General features: G+C 35.8%; 1 protein-coding gene across 5 annotated transcripts in view; it reads right to left on the reverse strand.

Moving 5' to 3' along the window:
* The window catches only part of GULP1 (GULP PTB domain containing engulfment adaptor 1), a 260,971-nt gene that overhangs the window by 53,147 nt on the left and 181,305 nt on the right, over positions 1 to 26,519 (reverse strand). For all 5 annotated transcript variants that reach the window (XM_070045848.1, XM_060301474.2, XM_060301475.2 and 2 more), the window contains exon 5: positions 1,562 to 1,633. In XM_070045848.1, the coding sequence (XP_069901949.1) occupies positions 1,562 to 1,633 (72 nt within the window). The remainder of the gene's footprint in view (positions 1 to 1,561; positions 1,634 to 26,519) is intronic.

Here is a 26,519-nt window from a genome sequence, read left to right on the forward strand (position 1 = left end):
TATCATCATTCTTTTATAAAACATCCTGATTGCAGTGAAGTTGGATTCATACCCAGAGTGTGCAACGTTCTGAACATTTAAATAGAATCTTATTCTAAATGTTGTCCATAAATTGTAAGACTTTTAAAATTCTCTATTAGTGCTTAAAAGTATTTGCCAAACAAGCACAAGTATAAATTACTGCCTAATGAGTAGTTAAAAGAAATGGTTGGCTGGTCCCCTTTTTCTCCAAATGGGAGTGAGATCATCTTAGGACCTTTTAGCATATATCTTTAAAAATAAGTAAAATATAAAATACATAAAATATTTTAAAATACAAAAAAATTAAGAAAAGTCAGGTAAAATAAATGGATTAAAATATTACCTTTTATTTCTTTACCCAGAAACCAAGCCAACTCACTTCAATTTTTTTCTCAATTTAAACACTCAGTAGATTCCACCTGATATGACATTCTCAAAGCAAAGTAATACTTTTTAATGTCTATGATTTTGCCTCTCCTATGGAATAATTGGATGAACTCTAAATAAAGTCAGAGAAGGGTTGTTTCTAAAAAAAATTTTGAGAACAACCATAGAGAATAACAATAAAGTATGTTAACAAAATAGTGCTATGTTAAATTTTCTTTTTTTCTTTTTTTTTTTTTTTTGCGGTACGCGGACCTCTCACTGTTGTGGCCTCTCCTGCTGCAGAGCACAGGCTCCGGACGTGCAGGCTCAGCGGCCATGGCTCACAGGCCCAGCCACTCCGCGGCATGTGGGATCTTCCCAGACCGGGGCACGAACCCGTGTCCCCTGCATTGGCAGGCGGACTCTCAACCACTGCACCACCAGGGAAGCCCTTAAATTTTCTTAATGAGACAAACATGAGAATTCTGTTGAAGGAGTTTTTCAAATCTTAGTATCTCAGAGGGAAGGATGTCTTTTGGGATGGGATGCAATTAGAAAAACATGCGAAGGATGCATGGCAGCTTACATAAGATTTTCTCAGGAAACTTGCTGATTCTTAGTATGTGGAGTTGCTTAGTGTCCTTTTCTGCTCTTACTCTCACCAGTTCCCCAGGTCTGCTCATAGATATGGCCAGATCCTCGTGGATTTGTCCTTTAGGACGTCTTTAACATATAGTGCAACAGCAAAATGCTGCTTTGTAATTAAGTCTAATTCTATACTTTCAACTGGTGAATATGATATTCTAACTTTTAGAGACAGTTGTTCTGCCATTATTAGTCTTTGCGTTAGGGCACAAGTCCACATTGCAAAGTAAAGGCAAGCTACGGAATGTCAACACATAAAATATTGCCATTACATTTTTTTTGTTGAGTATGAAAAATTATACCTTAGAAAAATAACAAAGAGTGGTCCACACACAGAAAAATAATCGTGTGTACATAGTTATTACTAAATATGTTTCCTTGATCTAGTGATATTCATTCAACAGACCATTTTTACCAGGGTGAAGCCATATCTGCCACAGAGCTATTCATGCTTTGAATTTTCACCAGTCTACTGATGACTGAAGATAAATTCAATACACTAGACACTTATCTGGAGGGCTTTCCCTACCTTTAGCTTCCTTACAGCATCTCTCACAACTTCTGTTCCTTTGGGCTGCTCCACTTCTGTGCTGCCAAGAAACTGAAAATGGTCACTTGTGAGACAGGCTTTACTTTATCATATGTCAGTAAGTCATGTTGAAATATATCATGGAATAATAGAACGATGTGATAGTAATTCAAGTCCAAATCCTAAATAGAAGTTACTAATTTATATTATTTTATATGAAAATATAAATACATTACTTAATCATATACAATTCCTATTATTCAAGGTTTTTTTAAAACATACTTTTCCTAAATACTTTACTTGAAGATTTGTACTGGAAAGAAAATTAAAGACATTTCATTGGGCCCAGAGAAATAAAGTTGAACTCAAATTTAAAATACAATTACAATTAAAAATTATCTGAAAATTTAAAGCATATGATTTTTATGTTGTCAATAGTATATTTTGAGATATTAATGTGGTTTAATACAGTTTATAATGTCAAATCAACATCTTTCTTTGTTTTCCAATTAGCACACTTGTACAGCATGTAAAATTTTAAAATACATACTTTTTTAATACCCAGTATACAACATTCATCAAAGCCATAAGCTAAAGTACATTCAAAAAATTTTTAAAAAAAGCTCTACAATTTTACTAATGGTTAAAATATCCCTGGAGGTTTTTAGTTAAAACCTGACCTATCCCCCCAAAAAAGAAAAAGTTTCATAATAATTACGACATTGTAATAAAATCTCTATCCTGGAAAGATATAATACCTCTTAAACAGAAGTCCAATATCATGAAATGTTCAAGACCAATTAGAATTGACATGTGGATATTTTATTCTACAGATTATTTCTATATAAATAGCAAATAATCATTAAATTCATTAGGTATATATAATTTTCCAAAGACTTTTTTTCTTGTCTCATACTATCAATCATCATAACACCAGGGTGGGATAAGAATTCATCACTTCTTATATAAATAGACATATGCATGAGTATGTATGTGTGTATACTTTACATCAAATAATTAAGTAGAACATTTTTCATGTGTTAACTCACAGAATAAAAGGGAGCAAAATAGTAATGTCAGGGTATCTTTTAAAATCACATTTAATTCCTTCTTTCATTCTTTTTAAAAAAAATTTTATTGGAGTATAGTTGATTTACAGTCAGCTAGTAACACAACTATAGCTGTGTTAGTTTTAGATGTACAGCAAATTGAATCAGTTATACACATACATATATCCACTTTTTTTTTTTTTTAGATTCTTTTCCCATATAGACCATTACAGAGTATTGAGTAGAGTTCCCTGTGCTATACAGCAGGTTCTTATTAGTTATCTATTTTATATACAGCAGTATTATCTATACTGACATATATATATGTCAATCCCAATCTCCCAATTTATCCCTCTCTTTCATTCTTGAAAAAACTAACAATAACAACTAAAGAAATGAGAGTTTTGTTTTTCAAAATGGGCTCTGTGTATTACCTGTATGAGAATTACCTGGGTTAAAACATAACAATGTTAAAACATTACCTAGGCTAAAACATTTACCTAGGTTAAAACATAACAATGAAGATTTCTCAATTTAATAAGTAGGGCTAGGGAATTCTATTTCTAAAACCATCACAAGTGATTTCTTGTACTAAAATCTAAGGAACAGACTTAGAAAATAGTAACAGCTGAGGAGAACAGTAGAAGGTAGATAGAAAAGGTGAGCTGAAAATATAGGAGAGGGGCTTCCCTGGTGGCGCAGTGGTTGAGAGTTCGCCTGCCGATGCAGGGGACACGGGTTCGTGCCCCGGTCCGGGAAGATCCCACATGCCGCGGGGCGGCTGGGCCCGTGAGCCATGGCTGCTAAGCCTGCGTGTCTGGAGCCTGTGCTCCGCAACGGGAGAGGCCACAACAGTGAGAGGCCTGCATACTGGAAAAAATATATATACATATAGGATATAACTGCTGATCCTGTTTCTAATGAGCTCATGGAGAGAACGTGAAGCTCAGAAGCATTAAATTTCAGTTTTCAGATTCTACAAGGTACAACAGTTTCTTTTTCTAATATATTCAAACTATGCCAAACAACTGCAACTTGGTCTAGATGTAATATCATTAGGCACTAGGTTTATCCCTCTGTGACCTCAAATTGGTTGACCAGATCTGCAAAAAAAGACCAAAATTAATGGAGAAATTCTCAGCTAAAAAGGAACTGAAAACCTGCTACTAAGATATGTGAGACAGCCAAATCGATTCCTGACACCAATGGACCCATCACATTTCTTCTGTTTCAGGACAGTGTATTCAACTTTGGCTTCATGATACAATAACTTGGGAGCTTTAAACTTAGACCAGTGCCTGGGACTCTGATTTAATTAGCTGGGGCGGAGCCAGGGCATCTGTGCATTTTAAAGCTCCCCAGGTGATTTTAACGTGCCACCAGATTTGAAAAGCACTGTTTTAGACCGTGCAGAAAGAGTAAAGGGTTCAAGTGACAGGAGGGGAGCGAACACAGTAGAAGCTATTTAGTTCTGAGTAAATCCATGGGGTAAACTCTTCTCAACATCTCTGAAATTATCACTGAGAGATTCCCCATTAGTGGTGGTCTAGTGTTAGCAAAACAGGAAGGTAAAAGCAGACGATACTGCTAAGGGATTACTGAACTATAAGAAGGAAGCGTCTGATGTGTTGATAACAGACTGTAAGAGTTGCTAGAAATATTTATGGAAAATATTCATACTTCGGCAGTAATGTCATGAGTCATAGTGGTTATACGTAAATAGGCCCATATGGGAAAATTATGGAAGAACTCCAAGTACATTCTAAATGAATCAACCTCTTGCAGTGCTCCAGGAACATTTTAATATGTTTCTTTCACATTGGCTTTAATTAAACCATCTGAGTAATGAAACACAGGGAGAAGCCTTGAGTGATTGTGGGAACTAAGCTTTAAAGATTTCCAATGTGAAGCTTGCCGCTTAACCCTTTTTTTCTATGTAATGTTGGATGAACTGAATGGAAATAATTTTAAAACCGAAAAGCAGATTACTCCTTATAAGAGTTCCTGTATTTTTAAGTTATAAAAGTCATGATACTTAGATTAAATAGTTCATATTTGTGTGCATTCCATGTCTATATAAAATATTTATAAGACCCTTGAATATGATGCAGCATGCTGGAATAAACTCTAGGCTTAGAATCTGAAGATACTGAAAGGTCACTTAGTCTCTGCCTTATTTGAGTCTTGAAAAATAAGGATAATAATATTGTTCTTCTCTCCTTACAAAATTGCTCTGAAGATCAACTGCAGTAAGAGATAAGAAAAAAAACAAAAACAAAAACACCCTGTAAACCGCAAAATGCTTTATAATTATGAGGGATTGTCACTTCTTAATTTAATGATTGTTTGGGGAAGACACTAGAATTCAGTGTTTGTTGTTGGTGCCTGCTCAACTCTCCTTGGATCTTCTTTATCAGTGCTGGGATCCATCCTCCAGCTTCCCCATGCTTTGCTGGTAATGGCTCACACACAAGACCTTCAAAGGATTTCCTTTGGGCAATGAGGTCACTTTGCCAGTACAGACAGCTGGAGACACCTGGAAGTTTTTTGCTTTGCCCCATATCACAATATTCCTTAGCTAATGACTGGTGTAGAAAAATAGAAAAATAACTTCATATTCTAAGAAAAAAAAAGATTTAGAGCCAAGTTTACAGATTACAAGGAGAGAAAAAATACATACTGAGATACGAAAGGGACTAAAAGTTTAAACTCCCATGCCCCAGCTCTTCATAGGAAAAGAGGGAAGTGTGTAAAACAAAGCAGAGGAAGAAATGGAACCCAGGAATCAAGGGGGCGGGGCAGTGACAGAGGGTGTTAACCACAACATATATGACAAATCAAGGCACAGCAGTGTAGCAGGTTATCCAGAAATAAAGAAGAAAATAACAAGAGTTGAAAATGGTTACTTCAGTGAGTGACACTTGGGAAAAGAGCTGAGGAACATTTTGCTTTTTCATTATAAGCCTTGGGGAAATATTTGTTTAAAATGGACATGGATAACTTTGATTAAATAAAAATTGAATTAAGTCCCCAAGTGATAACAAGTTAAAGTTGCACATACTCATTTATTCCTTTAAAAAAAAAGAGAGTATTTACTATGAGTCAAGCATTTACTAAGTGCTGGGTATATAGCAGGGGGAAAATGTCCCTGTTCTAGTGTAGTTTATATCCCAGGGAGCATACCTGTGTATGTGCGCATGTATGTATGTATCTATATATTTCTATGTTCATGTCTAGATCACAAACATATTTCTAATATATCTTAGATGGCATAAGTAAAAATAACACAAATAATAACAGAAATTGAGCAGAGTGTAATATTTAAGATCGAGTGATCAGGAAAGTCCTCTCTAAAAGGGTGACATTTTAATAGCGACCTGAATGAAAGGAAGAAATGAAAGATACTCAAACATATTGAGTCTAAATTCCTTTGATGTGTCAGTTAGAGTAGCAGACTCAACAGCTGGGTATACAAAGTAGAGCTTGGGGAAGGAGAATTCTGGGTAAAAGGTGTGGATTAGGGAGACCCTGGCACTGAGGTCTCAGTGGAAGGACTGAGGAGTGCCAGAACCACGGGTCCCCAGGTAGCTGCCATGCTGCAGAGGGAGATGAAAGAGAAGAATGCTGCCAACAGAAATAAGTTAAATATTCGGTGAAAGGGCAAGGAGAATCAAGAAAGTTAGATCCTTAATATTAGTAATCAGTGTTATCAGATTAGCAAATAAAATTATAGGATGCTGCTGTTGGTGGGAATGTAAAATGTTACAGCTACACTGGAAAATAGTTTTGGTAGTTTCTCTGAAGACTAAATATGCACTTATCCTAAGGTACAGCAACTGTACTTTTTGGTGTTTATCCCAGATAGATGAACACTTATATTCCTGTAAATATTTTTGCACTGATGTTCACAATGGATCTATTTGTATTAGTCAAATGTCAGAAACAACCCAAATATACTTCAGTGGGTGGATGGTTAAACAAACTGTGGTACATCCATACCATGGAACACTACTCAGCAATAAAAATAAGTGGACTATTGTTACACACACAACTTGATGGATCTTAAGGGAATTATGCTGAATAAAAGAAGTTAATCTCAAAAATTCTTTCTGTTATGAAATTTACCTAAATAAAAAATATAGAAAATTTGTTTTACAGTCTCTTAGAAAATGGGACATTGGTATGTTGAACACTTTCAATTGGGTAAAAGTCATTGCTTTTATGTTTTAGCAACTTTATGTCTTAGCTCCTCCATGTGGCAGAAAAAAAATAACAATGATGAGAAGAGAGTATAATGTATCAGACTGTTTTTGCTTTATACATGTAGATTCTAAGTGCTATTTTTCAGTGTGGCAAAAGAGCAAAAGAAAGAGTTATGTGTTCCGAGGCCAGTGATAATGGTGGGTGCTCTTTTTCTTATTTCAAGTATTCAAGATTTTATCAATTATATTTCTTCAGAGTCTCCAATAGACAACATTCTTTTCAGCACATACTTTTTTTGAAAGATCAGGCATTAGACCTTACATAAGTCCAAGTGTGTGTCTTGCACAATTGTGTGTCTGTGCTTTGAAGATCTGCAACAAAATTTTTCTGTTGACTTATGAATAAACATTTCTACTTTAATAGTAATGTATGTTCACTGTAGGAAATTTAGAAACTACAGAAAAATGTATCAATGAAAATAAGCATCAACTTCTTTCTCACAATCAAGAGGTAATTATCATTGAAAATGTAATATGTTTTAAATTTGTTACTGTTAAAGTAATCAGCTAGTGATAGTATTAGGCAAACTTACATAAACAAACAAAACCTCTTAAATTACTATATATGACTGATTCCATTTGGGGCATTATTGTGTGTGTGTGTGTTTAAATTTTGGCTACTAGTTATTAAAAGGATTGAAGATTAGAATACTGAATAATGTTTTGATCCTAGATAATAAGGACAGATAGGAAAGATATAAAACATAAAAGGACATTTACAATATATTAGACTATGAAAAGTAAGAAGACAGTGATATAAAAATGTTTTGTGTATTCTTAGTCTATATATTGAAAGGTATAACAACATAGCATATATTTTTCACAGATTTTACAAACTATAAAATGTCTTTGGAAAATCATCAATAAAGACTTTGACAAATACAGAGCAAATTTTTGATACTTTAAAGCTAATTATATATTCTGTGCAAATAGTCCAACCTATGCATCTCTTTGGTCAGTGCATTTGGATACTTAGTAAATGCACTCACAGCAGATATTTTAGAGGCTGGAGGTTGTTGAAATTAAAAACAGAAAAATGTCATCAAACGCACTATTATATACAAAAATATTTACTTTATAGACTTTTAAAATTAGAATGCTATTAAGATATTTCATATCTGGCTTAATATTTTCCAAAACTCCCACAACTATTTTTCAATTAATTAAAATGACACAGGCTTTTCTTTTAAGCTAATCTCAAGTGATGTCTGTAGTCATTTCTTCCAGTTATTTCATTGTATTCCATTATGCCTAAAATAAGGATTTTGCAAAAACGTGTGAAAGTTTGAGAATTACACCTTCATTTTCAAATATTACTTGAAATTGACTTTTTTTTTCCCCACTTAAAAGACTGAATAGTTTGTTTTATGACTTGCTTCTTTGCCAGTAGAGAGCAGTGTTGGACATCATATGGACCTAATTATAATATCTGCTTTTCTTGCTTTCTCAAATGTTTTTAGAATCACTCTGTAAATATGAAAATGTGGGTTTTTAAAAAATAAATGCCAGATAAACAACAACTAAAATAATTAACTAAAGAGTTACTAAGCCTAGCTGCTAGGAAATCTGACACTAACATATGAAAGAGCTAACATAAATATATTGAATACACGTTTATATCAAATTCAAAATATGCCAATTGTATGTAGATAACATGTTCTCTATACAATTATTTTAAAATAATAAAGGAAAATAATTTTCATTTTGTAAAACATAAAAGCTTTCTTTAACATCAAGGCTAATAAATAACTCTTGGTAGCATAACTACCAATGGTTATTTTAACTACAGAAGAAAACTAAATGAGTATGTCTCTATCTTTGTAAGCAAGGTTTCAGAGACTCAAACAGGATGGGGCTAATTTTCTTGGCGTTAACTTGACTGCATATGTGTATTAAAAAAACCCACAAAAAACTCCCCAGTACTTAAACCTTCCAGCTACTCAACTGCACCCAGTAGATAACCCATACAGGAGTAAGCCAATTTAATGTTATAGTCTTTATTTGGCTGACTCTCCATGTCACAGTGCCAAACAATATAAAAAGCACATCATAATAATCAATTGCTAAAGAAAGGTCAGAATCAATCGAACTTAAACCTATTACTTAATTGTCAAAACCATAATCCTAAAAAATAAAATAAAATAGATCCACCAAAAAAGAAAGGATATAATTTAAACTAAATACTCTAAAGGTTATCCTTTAAAGGATGAGCAGGATTTAAAAGAGAATAAAAAATACTGGGGTCAGTGTTTAAACGTTTACATTTTATATTTGATTTGATAGTTATTCTCACTTTATTGTAGTAACTTTCTATTAAATTGTATCTTTTTTATTATTGTTATATTTTATTTTTTATTTTTGGCTGCGTTGGGTCTTCATTGCTGCACGCGGGCTTTCTTTAGTTGCGGGGAGTGGGGGCTACTCTTCATTGTGGTGCACGGGCTTCTCACTGCGGTGGCTTCTCTTGTTGCAGAGCACGGCTCTAGGTGCATGGGCTTCAGTAGTTGCAGCACACGGGCCCTAGAGTGCGCGGGCTTCAGTAATTGCAGTGCGTGGGCTCAGTAGTTGCAGCGTGCAGACTCTAGGGCGAGCAGGCTTCAGTAGTTGTGAAGCACACGGGCACACTAGTTGTGGCACATGGACTCAGTAGTTGTGGCGCACAGGCTTAGTTGCTCCATGGCATGTGGGATCTTTCTGGACCAGAGATTGAACCTGTGTTCCCTGCATTGGCAGGCAGATTCTTAACCACTGCGCCACTAGGTAAGTCCTTAATATTAAATTGTATCCTCTATCTTCTTATTTTACATGAATACAGAGTGTATTATTTTAACAGGCTCTTGCTATTAAAACAAGATTCCTAATTTTAAGGCAAAACAAACCTAGTTGCTATAAACAAGAAACTGTGCTCATTGCCCACTGTGGAAGGGTCTCCCAAATCGAGTTTTGAATAACACAGTCACAGTAAGAAGCACTGAGGGTTTTGTTCTGTCTCAGAGGCCCCTCCACAGTCAAACTTCTTTTACATCTGAGGAGTGAGACAGGTGGAGTGAAGGGCAGAGCATTCACCTGTGTTGTTATAAATAAAATTATTACAAAAATAAATAAACACCAACTAACACAGAAAACCAAAAGCATGGGCTTTGAATCCAGACAGGCTTTACAATCCATTTTCTCCTTAGAGAACCACTTGATTGTGGACTGTGGAGATATTATCATTCAACTCCCATTATTTTATAGATAATATAAACTGAGGACAAAGAAGGTGAAGTGACTTCTGAAGGTCACAAAGCTTTTCAGTAGCAGAGCGAGGGCTAGGATTCCAGCTCTCCTAATTTTCAGACATATACTCTATTTTTGCTATCTTAAATAAAACAGAAACAGAAGGAAAGATAATATAGTATACTGGATATATATTACCCATTTAGGCCACATCCATTTGATTAATTAAGTTTTAAGTTATAGGTTCTTCCTACTGTGAGATATGCTTAAGATGTGAGGAAGTCACCTCACACCAGCCAGAATGGCCAACATCAAAAAAGTCTACAAACAATAATTGCTGGAGAAGATGTGGAGAAAAGGGAACCCTCCTACACTGTTGATGGGAATGCAAATTGGTACAGCTGCTATGGAGAACAGTATGGAGGTTCCTTAAAAAATAAAAATAGAACTACCATACAACCCAGCAATCCCACTCCTAGCCATGTACCCGGAGAAAACCATAATTCAAAAAGATACATGCACCCTGGGACTTCCCTGGTGGTGCAGTGGTTAAGAATCCACCTGTCAATGCAGGGGACATGGGTTTGAGCCCTGGTCCAGGAAGATCCCACATGTCACAGAGCAACTAAGCCCATGTGCCACAACTACTGAGCCTGTGCTCTAGAGCCCATGAGCCACAACTACTGAGCCCACATGCCACAACTACTGAAGCCTGTGCGCCTAGAGCTCGTGCTCTGCAACAAGAGAAGCCACCGTAATGAGAAGCCTGCGCACCGCAACGAAGAGCAGCCCCTGCTCACCTCAACTACAGAAAAGCCCACATGCAGCAATGAAGACCCAACACAGCCAAAAAAAAAGGAAAAAATATACATGCACCCCAATGCTCATTTCAGCACCATTTACAATAGGCAGGGCATGGCAGCAACCTAAATGTCCATCAACAGAGGAATGGATAAAGAAGATGTGGTGCATATATACGATGGAATATTACTCAGCCATAAGAAAGAACAAAATAATGCCATTTGCAGCAACACGGATGGACCTAGAGATTGTCATACTGAGTGAAGTAAGTCAGACACAGAAAGACAAATATATGATATCGCTTATATATGGAATCAAAAAAAAAGGGTACAAATGAACTTATTTACAAAACAGAAGTAGAGTCATGTATGTAGAAAACAAACTTATGGTTACCAGGGGATAAGGGTGGGGGGGATAAATTGGGAGACTGGGACTGACATATACACACTACTAATAAAATAGATAACTGATAAGAACCTGTTGTATAGCATAGGAAGCTCTACTCAATACTCTATAATGGCCTATATGAGAAAAGAATCTAAAAAGAGTGGATGTATGTATATGTATAACTGATTCACTTTGCTGTACACCTGAAACTAATACAACATTGTAAATCAACTATACTCCAATAAAAATATAAAAAAAAAAATCTGAGGAAGTCAAAAGAATATTTGGTTGGCTTTACGGTTAGGTAACCTGAATTTCCTCTACCATTTCTTTATTGAAGCTCTCAGAGCCTCAGTTTCCTCATTCATAAAATGGGGATAACACACAGTGTTTCTGTGAGAATTAAATGAGAAAATGCAATCAGTGACTGGCACAGAGTGAATGTTCACTGAATTTATGCTTAGAAATTAAAATACAATAATAAAATAACAGTCACAACAAGAATTTACAAAAAGCCAATCTACCAACAGACTATGAAATAAGCAAGAAAAAAAACCTATTTTAGGCCACTAGTAGTCAGATTTTGGCTGTAGAGGCAGCTAGAATCCTTACCAACACATACACAGGTATATTCTTTCCTCAAAATTTTATTGGTTATTTTTAAACACTTATTCTTCTAAATTCTCATTGTAATTTAATTTCATTGCAATGTAATTAATTATACAAAATGAGATGTGAGATTTTTAGGATATCTATGAAATACCTACATGTGGATACCTTAACAGTAAGTGTTTATACTGTTTTTCAGGAAGGCCAAGTACTTTTCTTGCTAAATATATTCCTAGTTGCTTTATAGTCTGGGGTAAACAAGTTTTTTTAAATTCTATTTATAACAAATTATTGCTACTATGGGAAACATTTACCCTGCATTTAGTCAGCTTACCAAATTATCTTATTAAGCCTAGCAGTTTTATTTCTTTTGAAAAATGTGAATCTACTGGAATGTAATTATCAATATCTTTCTCAATATTGTTACAAATTCTTTCATCCTCCTTGCTTACAAAACAATGTTAAATAACAGTTATAACAAGTATCCATTTCTTATTCTTAATTTTCATGAGATTAAGCTTTTGGCAATACAATATACTGCTTATTATTCTACTTCTGTTTTAAACTTCAATAACATAATTGCCCCCAAAATTCTTGTGCTCCTGAACTCTGTCCAAAAAGAATATATTTATCCAGAGAAGGCCCTAATATTTCAAAGAACCTCCACATTTCTCCTGAGCTAAATTTATCTCTTCTTCTCCCTTTTGGAGAGAACATTCTTTAAAAGCTCTGCATCCATCCTAATTCAGGGGATAACATTTCCAGTACTTCCCCTCTGAAACACTATGTTATCATCATCATTTCTCTAACCTCTTCCTCCTCCTCCTCATTATTATTTCTATATCCTAATTCATTTAAAAAATATTTATTGTGTACCATCTCTGTGTCAGTTTCTGTTCTAGATACCAGGGATACAGCAGTGAACAAAACAGATCCAAATCCCTGACCTACTAATGCTGCTGTAGGCTACACCCTTATCTTCAGTGCTCAGAGGGGGTGCCTATATTTTCTCACAGGTTTTTTCATTCCACTCCACCTACAGCCCTATTACGTATAATCTAAATAAACTGCAACAAGAGAGCTTCCAAATCAACACTAATTGCCATAGTGGAGCTCTCTGGCTGTATGTGATTAGTTTTGAAATCTTAAGCCGTCTTGGAGAAGACCTCATCCCAAGCTGTGAGCAGAACTTCTCCTTCACATTTAAATATCACAGAAATGAGTGACCACATTAAGGGATTTTACTACTCAAACTGCTATCTTTGTTTCTTTAGGAAGGGAGAAAAATCTACTTTTTAGATCTTGATAGGCTGTGTATAGCTCTTTCGAGTGAAAACTGAGTGTGGGCTCATGATACTCCTGAAATGCAGATTTATTTATTTCTTTCAACAGACCTTCTGTCAATGATTAATATGAATGATCACTTTGTGAAGCACTGCTGCATGCACAGCGCTCATTAGTCTGCTGTGATGGTACAAGCAAAGAAGACGGGATCCTGCCCCCTGGGGTTTTACCTGCTAGATTTAGAGATTCAAACACATACAAGGAAAGGCAAAGACAACAAAAAAACAAGACAAACAAACAGACAAAAACCTGAGATCTGGAACAGATTGAGACAAGCTTAACGTACTATTCTACTCCCAGCAGGGGCTGGAACAGATTGAGACAAGCTTAATGTACTATTCTACTCCCAGCAGGGGCCCTCAGAGGCACAAGTGAAAGCAGGCTCTGCACTGAGCAGGCCTTCTTTTAATCAAGAAATGTTTACTGAGGACCTACTATGTGTCAGGCACTGTTCCAGGTACTTAGATACAGTGATGAACAGAAGAGTCAAAGTCTCTAGGGAAGTGGCTTGGTGGAAACATGCATAAGGGTTTTAGAACCACATGGACACAAAGTTTGAATTCTGGCTCTGCCACTTGATAGGTTTATGAATCTTAACATCTCTGAGCAGCAGCATCTTCTTTTGTAAAATGTAGATAAATATCCCTGTATTTATAAATGGTTATAAGCAAAAATCGTATGGGTAAAGGGCCTGACACATAGTAGGCATTCAAAAAATATTTGCTTCATTCAATAAATGCTCCTACAGGGAAAGATAAATACTGTATGGTATCGTTTATATGTGGAATCTAAAAAATACAACAAACAAGCGAATATAACATAAAAGAAGCAGACTCACAGATATAGAGAACAAACTAGTGGTTACCAGTGGTGGGGGGGGAGGGGTAATATAGGGTAGGGGAGTGGGAGGTACAAACTGTTGGGTGTGAGATAAGCTCAAGGATGTATTGTACAACACGGGGAATATAGCCAATATTTTGTAATAACTGTAAATGGAAAGTAACCTTTAAAAATTGTATAAAAATTTAAAAATAAAATAGAAAAAAAATACATGCTCCTAAATGATACATAGGTGCTGATTATTTGGTTCTATATCCTAAAGTAATGCTGGAAAAACAGAGTTTGTGACTGATTATTTTCAACAACGGTCAGGGTTTTTTTTTCCTTCTGATTTTATAGACTCAACATAATTCTCTTAATAGGGCTTAAATAAGTCTTCTGGGAAGCTGATGACTCTGGCTAATTAAGTGGCAGATTGGGAAATACAGACGCATCAAGCATCCAACAATGGCAGAGTCCTGGCAATTTCTACAGGGGAATAGGAGAATGAGTGGGTCACTCTGATTTTGTGTAATCAGTTGGGTCCATTTATGGAAGGATTCTGCCTTGCAATCAGATGCTGCTATGAGGATGCTGCTGTTTTATCTCATTAGCTAATAGCTGAATTCCCTCTTCCCTGTTTGTAAAAGTGAGCAGCTATTCTGCTTCTACTATCACAACTCATTCTTCCTACTTTTGTTACCATTAAGCCCATCTACTTCTAATTTAATTTGATAATTCAGTTTATTTTTTTAAGTCTACACTTTTTTCTTTTTAAAGACAATTTTATTTATTTATTTTCAATAGTTGAAGTCAGTTATCACTAATTAGCACCGATTAGTCTTCACTGTAATATTTAACTGGTTTTTCTTTAACCTTACTATATGCTGATTTTATTTGATTATCCTTGACCTTTAAAAGAATCAGTTGTCACATATTCCTCAGCAGCTTTTGAGAGTATTTTTCAGTTGCCCTTTGAAAATTCTAATCCTGGTATTAACATAGACCTTTATGTTTTTATTGGAATACTTCTAAAAATTTAATAACCTGATTAGTAACTATAATTCCAAACTATATTAAAAATTCCCTTTATATATACAGAATTATATTGCAGTATATATACATTTCTATTTTCCATGATATATTTGATTAATATATCAAATACTTAAATTTGCTATATTCACACTGCAAAACTGGTATTTGAGAAGAACCTTTACTTTATATGCAGTTCCATTATTAATATGACTAAAGTTTAAAGTAAGTTACTTATTTTTAACACATTTTTAATTTAAGCATTTTATGACATGCTGTTTCAATTCCTTGCGCATCAGAATTAATATACTATATATATACTGGCTCAGGCCTGAGATTAATTTATTTTCATTTAAAAGCAATAAATGTTATTAAAATGCACAAATAAGTGAAGTATTAGCAAAGATTTAATAGCATTAAAATCATATTTATTTGCATTTCATTTCGGGGCTAATCTAGTATAAATTTCAAAATTATATATGGCCACAATAGAAATTATGCATGCTGCTACATGTAAGAATTAGAAAACATATGGCATTCTCTCTTTGCACCAAAAATTTACATTCTGTTACTGAATATTCAGGTTAAAAGATCTATCCAAACTCAGGAAGCCTCACTCTATAAAGCCCCAATAACCCCCGCTCCTCCCCAGTAATGGAATTTTACTAAAGACTCTGAGAGTTTCTGCCATTTAAACATGATTAAGTCTTTATCTGAAGGTAGATGGCATTGCACACATCAGACACCTTGGGGAAGGGTCTTTTTAAGTCCTTGATAACATCTCATTGGAGTTGGAGGGCCTCAGTCACTAGAACCCCATCTGTCAAGCTTTGCCTGTAGAAATCCTGCCAGCAGCCTGCAGGAAGGAATGCAAAGTGCGTGGTTGGTAGGGAAAATGTCACGAGAAGGGCAAGTAACTTTCCCTTATTCTCAACAGTCTTGTGAGCCTCGCCACAGAAAGTACTTTTGGCTTGTTGCTCTAAAACACTTCCTGAGAGAAGGAAGAAATGCAGGTTGTGGTTGGTTCTTCTGTACTTGGATTGAAATTTCCACTGTTATTAGGATAGCAAATTTACCAAGTTACCATATATACTATTTGTAAAATACAAATCGTCACGTAAACACTGAAGTCAAGGGGCTTTATTTTTGTTAATTCTTATTGTCCTCAAAGATTGGCTGTTTACTGAATGACCAAGTCAAACGTTATTCTGCCAAGGATATAGTGCTAGGAAGAATCTCTGGACTCAAATTAAGATTTGAATCTTGGCTCTGCTGTTACTAAGTTTTTGGTCAATCTACTTTACATTTCCAAATGTTAGTCTTTATAAAAAGTGGTAGTGATACTTCTATATAGAGTCATTCTGAGGATTGCTGAATATAATGAGAATACACTATTTAGTATTTAATAGTATTTAGTATTTAATAGGCTTGTCTCACTTAATCAAGTAGGAGAACTAAAACTATTTTATAATAAAAGCCAAAGAGTCTCTTTGAAATTAAACTGTTCCATACTACATGATCCAGATATATTACAGAAAACAAGTAATCAATTAGCTTCTGGTTTTTATCTACTACTTTGAAATTATATAAATGTGAGTAAAAAGGCAAGGGTGTTTGTCATGCTAGTTCCCCCCCACCATGGTTTTATTTTTTTAATTTAAAAAAATTTTTTTTAATATTTATTTATTTATTTACTTGGTTGCGTTGATGCGGCAGGTGGGCTCCTTTGTTGTGGCTTGCCGGCTTCTTAGTTACGGCAGGAGGGCTCCTTAGTTGTGGCTTGTTAGTTGTGGCATGTGAACTCTTAGTTGCGGCATGCATGTGGGATCTAGTTCCTGGACCAGGGATCAAACTCGGGCTCCCTACATTGGGAGCACGGAGTCTTAACCACTGTGCCACGAGGGAGGTACCCCACCCATGATTTTAATGTCCCAGTATAACTCCAGGGATTTAATAAATGGGAATCTGATATTTAAGTGGGACTATGAAGTGTCTCTGTGTGTGTGTGTGTGTGTGTGTGTGTGTGTGTGTGTGTGTGTGTTTGTGTATACCAGCAAATATACTCATGGGCCTGTATTTAAAATAATGAAAGGAAAAGAACGGATAAATAGGGTACTATTTAATCAAATGTTAGAGATAAAAAATATACAGGAAACATTACATTTAAACTTTACTAAGTGCTAAGTATAGTGCTTATGACTTTTTCCAAGAAACTTCTAAATTTAATAAGGTAAAAATTTGGTGTTACTAAAATTATATCTGCTGTTAAATTTAGTGGTATAAGTGTACTATGTAGGTGTGTGGTGATCTCATTAATGAGGTCATGCAGTTGGTCATTGTACAAAAGAAGTTAGTCTGAAGTAATCAGAAACACACTGGTTCGGTGACTATAAATTGGTTAAAATCTGAAACTTGTGCTGTTAAATGATCCAGTTTGTGAAGGTCAAGGTACAGCATTCAGGAAGTATATCATCTAAATGATCTCAATGCCTCTAATTTATATGTCTCAAGTTCAATACATAGATAGATAGATGTATTGCTTTGGGGCCAAAGTATTTAACCTATTGGTTATGATTTTCTGTCTAAACAGACTTGTACATGGATAATTGTACTGCTAGCTAGAATAGCACATCTGCATCCAATGGGTAAATCAGTTATAGGCCATATCTAAAGATTTGGCATGCTATATCTGTTTGCTTGAGAATATTTGTTGACAGGGAGATCACTACCTCACAAGAGCATCTGCTACTATACAGTAGCATTGTGTATAATATTCTTCCTAGGATGGCGTTATTTTGGGGAGAATGACAATGAAGCAGAAGCTAAAATACTGAAGGAACAAAGGAGTCACCTGGGGATTACAGATGACTTAAATTAGGAGAGGAAGAGTGGCACAGTTTGATAACATGAGACTCAGAGAGAGTAGGAAAGGGGAAGGAAAGTCAAGTCGCTTGCCAGGCCAGGTGTTCTGGGAGGAGTTGTGTGGAGAAAACATCCACCTCTTGTGGAAAGTGTTCAAGGTCGGCAAAGGCAACAGGGGATTTCGAGCCCTCAGGAGAGAGCTGGTTTTCTTTGGAGCAAGAAGAAGCAGGGTTCAGAGGAGAGGTGGAGGACAAAGGGGATTTTGCTGGTGATTGATCTTGAGTTCCCAGAGACCCAGGCATAGTTCCTTCTTCAAAGAAAAAAAACTTTTTTTATTTCATTGATTTAAAAAATAATTGTACTATGTCTGAAAATGTACTTAAAATGTCTTATAAAGAGTCATAAAATAGAGGAAGGTAAAATAAATTAGAAAAATGAAGCAAAAGGAAAATAAAGCAAGAATGTAGAGTAGAAATAGGTTTGTAGTCAAAAGCCATGTAATCCTGTAAATTTTCTAGAAGTGGATCATAAACTAGGCTTCAATTTCTTCAGCAGCAGCATAAAGAAACACCATCAGTTAACTATATGATTCACTGTTAACAAGGAAAAATAAAAATAGAAGTGTTTCATATATATGACGGGACTTTGATATGTAACTGGATTAATATGTGATTTCACTGGCAGAGTGTTTGATAGTTCATTAAATTTAAACAGCACACTAGATATTTGTTTTACTTTTATAATAACTATGAACAAAAAAAAACAACTGCACAGTTATTATTGACTTTATTTCAACCTATCATCTTTTATAATATGTTCAAGTATATTGGAGAAATACCTATCCCTTTCAATCAAAATGGGATAAAACATTAACTACTTTCATCTTTGCATTCTGTCCTACACAGTTGCCTGTCTAAATAACTTTCTTTATAATTATTATATTAATATTTAATTTACTCAACCATGAAATACTTCCTGGCTGTGAAATGCACTTCGAGGCATTGTAGGGTAGATATAACATACAGGCAAATAAAGCCCTACCTTAAAAATGATTCTCCTGAGTATAGTTCCCACTTCCAATAGATCTGCCAAGCTTTTAAAAGTCTCAATGAGTTTCTAGAGTCAAGTTTTCCAAATTGAAAAAATATGAATCATGACATCTTGTCAGTTTTATTTTTCAGACGATACATTTTTCTTAAAGCTTTCCTTATCTCCACATTGTTAATGTTGGAAGAAGTCATGACATTCCCTTCTACAGTACCGGGTAGTGACAGCTGAATTATTTCTCCTACTTAGCTCTCCCAAGTATCATTGTTAGCATTATTTTTGAGACATTCTGTAGTACTAAATCAAGGGTAGTAATTATGAAGGAAAAAATGTGTTGGGTCAGTTATAATAAACATTTTAAAAATGCTTGTCAAGGCTTTAATAAGTATATGTTAACATAAAGTTAAATCCAGAGAGTTAGGATGTAGGTAGGTATAGATTTCTGAGAATTAATTTAAATGTACATCAATTACTAAAACTTTATCTTATACAGTATTTCCAAAATAAACACAAATGACAGCATTACTGATTCAGGGATTCATAAGGCATTAGCTGGGTCTGTGCTCTCAGTCATTTGTGGAAATAATTCAGTAAGTGGTTTATATGCAAAGCCCAAGGCAGTTGTGTTCATATCTACTTATGTTTACAGGAAAAGGAGACTTTCCAAGAAAACTCCATTAGCGTGTCCTTTAAAAGCTCCTCAAGAAGCTATGCTCTGCTGGCATTTTGAAATACTCCGGGATTAAATAAAATTCTTGCAGATGGCTAGAAATTATGGAGAAAAGGATGATTTCTAAAATCTACTATGTGTTATTTACTGTCTTCAAACATAATACCTCATTTAAGGGTAATGAAAACATCAGGAAATGTTCCATAAGTTTGTAGACTGAAGGCAGACAATTTCCACCTTTAGTAAGGTAAAGGTATTTATGTAGATCCCTTTAGTAAGGTATCTGTTTCTACATAAATTAAAATTATAGATATTACCTTATGGACAGAGTGAATAATTTACTCTAGCATAGTCTTATAGCACTGATAACAAACATGCAACAGTCTCCTTATTAAACTGAGTCTAAGTTCTAATTCTAACAAATCAGAAAGTAAGTGTTCTAAAATGTACAGATATTCTTTCCTTAAGAATTTCCTTGCCAGCCATGGGACAATCCATGACAAATTAAATGCCTAATGGAACTCCTCCAACCACGGCCGTTAGATCCAGGTCTCTCCCCACCCTTTCCCTCTTCTTACTGATACGGGCACAGTGGATAACCATCTATTCCACCCTCCAGCATCCCTCCCTATTCAAAGCCTCCCATGATTGCTTCTTACACTGCCAGGGCTTTCCCAAGTACTGGAATTCTAATAAAGCATGGGTGGGCTGTCTATGAAATCAGGGCAAATGAGTAACAAATTTATGTTCTGAATAAAATGAAATATATAAGTTGAGGGATAGAAAAATACGGCTCTGGAAAACCTGGTGCATAGGAGGAAGGGACATAACGAGTGTTCAAGTTGGGGAAAGGAAGCCTGAGAGAGGAGGAGAAGACAGCCTATTGGCAGATCATTCTGGAAGAACACAGTGAGACTAGGATAATTGTTCTCTTCAGTTCTGGAAATTCCTCAGGAATAAATTGCTAGAAACTATTCATCAGAAGAGCAAGAGCTTATCAAGCGATGAAACATAGGGCCTCCTTTTTCTAACAGAACAGAATAAGATTCAGCAAGTCTAACAGGAGACATTCTCTACTTACATAAAGACAAAGGGCTTCAAGTTCTAAGACCTGGTGGCATGCTATAGTGATTAGAAGCTCATGCTCTAGAATCATGCTGTCTGAACTTGAGAACTCTGCTGATTAATAACTGTGTAACCATGGGCAAGGTATTTAATTATTCTAAACTTCAATTTCCTTATTTGTAAAATAAGGGCCATAATAGTAACTAAAGTAGGTAACTATATAGAGAGAATTGTTATACCTACATTACCTACCTCATAGTATTGACATGACGATGCAGACAGAATATGTGTCTAACAAGGTATAAGCAGTCAACAAGGATAGTAGAACTAAGCTAAACTATGAGTTGATCAGTCAGCATATACCAATGACCAGTCACTAACCTTTACCCAATTTGATCGAAAGTAGCAGGTTAGAGGATGTGAATTCAGGGAAAAGGAAGTTGGGAAAGACAAGAGTCACCATTGAGAGAGTGTGGAAGGGGAAAAGGAGGAAGGCAGGGGATTGCTAAAACAAATGACTATATAAATTGGACTCCATCGGGGCTTCCCTGGTGGCGCAGTGGTTGAGAGTCCGCCTGCCGATGCAGGGGACACGGGTTCGTGCCCCGGTCCGGGAAGATCCCACATGCTGCGGAGCAGCTGGGCCCGTGAGCCATGACCGCTAAGCCTGCACGTCCGGAGCCTATGCTCCACAATGGGAGAGGCCACAGCAGTGAGAGGCCCATGTACCGCAAAAATACAAATAAAAAAAATTGGACTCCATCAAGTCTTGCTAATCATAGATGGACATTCAGAAAATCTTGATAGTGATGGCTATACTATGCAAACACATCCAAGAACAGCTTAAGAGAAGTATTTCCATTGCACTGGAAATTTACTCCTTATTTTAGCACAATTTTATTACAAGACTTTTATACCAGAAAGTTTTATTTATCCAGGTGTCACCAGTACAATGGATTATTCGTATCCTGAAATTTTCTTTTTCTTCTCCCAAATCGTCACCTTTGGATGGTTTTAATGCTTATTAACACTGCCACAGCTGGTATGCAACAGCAAAGAGAACTGAAACTAAAGACACTCAATTTTGCTGCTCATTATTAGCTTCCCCTAAAGACTCATAGGGAGCAAGGTGGACCGTATTGATTAAAAAAGGCTTTATCTGTGTATTTCATTTGTTTTTTTTCTACTTGTAACTTCCAATACAAAGAAAATACCCTGATCTTTCCCACTGCTTCTCAAGTACACTGCAGTCAAAATGCAAGGTTTTAGGCTCACTCTGGACCTACTAAATCAAAATAAGTGAACAGGAAATCTTCATTTTTTACAGGCACACCAGTTTAAGAAACACTGATCGATTCTAAATAAACCCAAATATGATTACTTCTGCATATTCAATGATAACGTTTCTCTGTACCACAAAGCATTGTGACAGCTCTTTATCTGGTCAAGGATATGCATGCCCTACTTACTAAAATGTCTACTTGTATTAGGATAGTGCAGAAAGGGGTGTGTACAGTTTAAAAAATGGGGCAATAGGGTAGCACGTAGCAGCATTCTCATGGATTAAAGCCCACAACTCTCAAAAGCAACTTTCTCTTTTTTGTATACTTCTATACAGAAGGTTGCTTTAATGTAAAATTCAAAATAAAAGGTGTATACATGATAATAAAAATACTATCTTTATCTGTTTAAAAATTTAAGAGTAGTTATACAATATATTCCTCTACTGTTACATTTCTGAAACTAGAGAAGGCAGCTTGGACAGGAAAAACATTATCTTTCAAATAGGTTAGAACGTAAAAGAACTTTATCTGCACAGAAGACCAGGTTTCATTTTTTAGATGGTGTGACTTTAGATAAGTAATTTAAGTACTCTGAGGTTGTATTCCTATTTGTAAAATGTAATAATATTAGTTCTGACTACCTCACTGTAATGCAAAAGCATAAACAAATGTAAGGTAATAACACTTGGCAAAGAGACATGACAGTTAGCAAAGGTGTAGAGGCCACTACTCTAAATGGCATAGGTAATTTTGTAGTTCACAGGAAATGACTTTTTGATGTTTGTGCTTACTTTTTAGACATTTCTTCATGATGGAGGACGAGGTGCATATGCAATATAATATTGATGATTCTTGCTCTTTACTTAGTACTTGAAAGGAACTAGCTCATCACTCAAAACAAAAATCAGGTTTCAAGAAATTGCTTATTTAAAAAAATGCTACAAAGGGGCTTCCCTGGTGGCGCAGTGGTTGGGAGTCCGCCTGCCGATGCAGGGGACACGGGTTTGTGACCCCGTACGGGAGGATCCCACATGCCGCGGAGCGGCTGGTCTCGTGAGCCATGGCCGCTGGGCCTGCGCGTCCGGAGCCTGTGCTCCGCAACGGGAGAGGCCACAACGGTGAGAGGCCCGCGTACCGCAAAAAAAAAAAAAAAATGCTACAAAGATAGATTTAAAAATTGGTACCATCTGTCCTTTGATCTGTAAGACATAGTAAATTCAGAGTCCTTATATGTACCTTATTTATATGAGTATATACATACATGTGTGTACCTTATGTATATTTGTGTACATGAATTTAACTTCAATTAATTATTTCAGAAGTCAGGTAAAATCCTTGGATAAAAGGAAAATGGAACAGAAAGAAGGAAATGTCTCTTTGAATCCATATGGTAGAAAGAAGCCATAATGAAATTCTCAAGGCAAAACTCCTCCACAGGAAGCCGGCTTTCACCTGATCTTCTGCAAGTGTCTTTGTTAACTGAGAAAAAACATCCTCTCTTTTGACAGTGTTGAAACTTGAAAACAGTAGTTTGTTCTAAAATAAGTTCACAGCATGAGACAGGTTTAAAAACAATTTTTTGTTTGTTTGTTTTCCTATTTATAACAGATAGGTTTCTGACAGAAATTATCAGAGCTTTTAAAATGCAAGATCACAGCATTAGCCTTTTAGTTGTTTGGTGTTTACTGAGTAGTCACAAAATAGTACGCTCAATATTCTGGGCTTTAAATTCTTTTCTTGCATATCTCCAACCTAGATGTTCCATAGGACCTAAAATTCAATGTCTAGAACCAAGAGACATCTCTGATTTGGTACCTCATTATCCCCTATCTCAAGTTTGCATCTATCTCTGCACTCTTGTCACCCAGGAATACAGCTGGGGGATTATCCTCATAATTATTTATCTGCTTACCTATATATAGTCTACACTACAACCATATGGAACCCTTAGGCTTTCTAAAATTAACCATTTTTCTGGAATGTTCCTGGGAGGCTGTGCGTGCTGTTCCCTCTGACTGTAACAGCCACCTCACCTCAATCACTAAGATCATTTATGTTGGCTCTTATCTCCATTAGGAAATCTTTCTTCACCCTGACCATGGATACTCTCCAGTACAACTCAAGGTGCCACAGTGTATAAGATAGCGAGCCAGTTATATGCATATCTTTGGGAAGTGTAGAAGTCTGATACTAAACTCTTGGCCAGATAAGAACGAGGTCTTCTGAAACCAAAATTCCTTCCACATATGTTGCTGGCTCATAATCTGGAGATGAGTCTTGTGTGACTAACCAAGGACCCTAGAGAAGGGTGTCTGGAAGCTTCTTGGACTCCTGATGCTTTTGTGTGAATTCTTTCTCTTGCTGTAACATTTTCATTGCTTTTATTAGAGTCCTACATGGGTCAGGACATGCATGAAACCCAAGGGGTCCTGTGTGTCCTGACAATCATCTAACCTCACATAATCCTTGGAGACAGTCTCTTCCATGGGACTGTGGGCCAGGCATTTTATATACCTGGAGTCTGGCACCTAGTACATGCTAAAAAAGAGGGCTGAATCAGTCTGTAAACAACTGTAAACACTCACGTCTTTTGTTAATCAGGTATTCTGGAATTATAAACTTGGCTCTTGGAACTGGTTTAAAAGATTGTTAATTTATGCCCTAAAATCAAACCTGCTATGGATCCAATTATACACATCATCTACTATAAGGTGATTCATGGCAAAACCGAAAATAAAACCATTTAAATTTGTAATAATCCCATTAACTATTTTTTTAACTACTAAGATTTCTATTTTATACTGGTGGCCATTGAAAGGGTCATTGCACCCACTTAATTAATATTCTGTTATTCAGATCATTTACTATAATGTCATGTGAGTTTGCATTCTTTGCAATTTTTATTACACTGGAAAACATATGGAAGAACATTACTTATGAAATCTACTCAATAGATGGTAAAAAATATTTATTCATTAATCCAGTAAAACAGTTGAAGCTAAATTTGCACAAGTATCATTCATACAATGCTCATAAGGTTATGCTGTTTATCACACCTCTGCTATAAAAATTTTTCTCTGTCTTACTTTTCCAAAAAGGATAGACAATTCATTAATTATAATACCTGATTTACTACTTTAACCTGCTATTGCCACACTCACACATAAACATATAAAATCATCTGTAGAATTCTAAATTCATTTCTTAAATTATTTAGTTGTTTCCTCACTCTTTCTACACACTTTTTTTTTAAGTAAATTTATTGACATGTTTCTCCTGGCAATGCTTGAGCATATTCAATCTCACTCATTTTCCCCCAGAAATTCCTGTAGCATATTATTCGGTCTGAATATTTGTAAATGGAAATAGATTCCCTGCTTGTAAGACTTGATTTGTTTTTATCCCCTTGTCTTGGCAAATGTTTGTGTGAGCAAGCCTGGAGTAATACCATTCTAATGAACAATAAAAACAGACATGTAACCAAGTAAGTGGTGTGGTAATCCTCAGAAATAAATGCAAAACCTGACGGAGCTAGAGAGCAAGCTTTAATTATTTAGGATTATAACTGGGGATCAACTAAAGGTAGATCAAGCCCCTTCACTGCTTGCTTCCTGCCCAGGGTACCATTTCTTAGCTGAACCTGCAGAGTCTGGGGTGAGGTGATTTATGCTTCTCTGACTCTAAACCTCCTTGGAAGTAATTAACCATCACTGCCTTGCTTCTCACCATTTGTAATTCCATCACAGATAAAATCTGCCTGAGAGACAGGGCAGGAAGTGAGGGAGATTGGGCAAGTCTATTCAACTTAGTTCTACTATTTCATAATATTGAATCTTGGAATAGTCATGTCATTCAAATATGCAAAGAATCAGGGCTAATCTCCTGATGAATGTGCTGTATTCTAAAAACTCCAATCTGTAAGTACCTCCAAACTGTAGAAGCTATTTTCCATAGTAACAATGTTATATCAAAACTTTGTTGAATCTAGGTATGCCTGAAAGAAAGAAAAAGGGAAATCTAATATGTAGTGAGCACCAACCATGTGCCAGGCACTGTACAGATGTCATCCTGTTTAATTGACACCAAAGCTTTATGAGGAAGGTATCATTTGCATTTTATAGAAGAGAAAACTGAGTTAAATACTAGGCTTGCTCTTAAATTGTAGATTTCACTTTCGACTCATTTCTATGAGACGCCAAAGCCCAGAGCTCTTTTGATTACAGCGTACTGCCTTCCAGATGGAAAACTGTTGGTTCTGCTGTACTAATAGCATAATAGCCCTTAATCACCATATACATTTCTTTGAATAAGTGAATTTATTGTTATATTTTGAAGAATATAAACCACATTTTCTTCTCACTTCTCCTCCTGGGCAGCCTTCCCAATAGAGCTGAGGACTTCATTTTCTGATTCCAAGGCATGTTTGCTTGGACTTAAGTCAGGCCCATAAGCTATGTTATTAAAGTTTAATGATAAAAAAATGAAGTCTCAAGCATCCATGGAGAAAAA

Source organism: Globicephala melas, chromosome 7 (genome assembly GCF_963455315.2).
Source record: "Globicephala melas chromosome 7, mGloMel1.2, whole genome shotgun sequence".
Classification (NCBI taxonomy): domain Eukaryota; kingdom Metazoa; phylum Chordata; class Mammalia; order Artiodactyla; family Delphinidae; genus Globicephala; species Globicephala melas.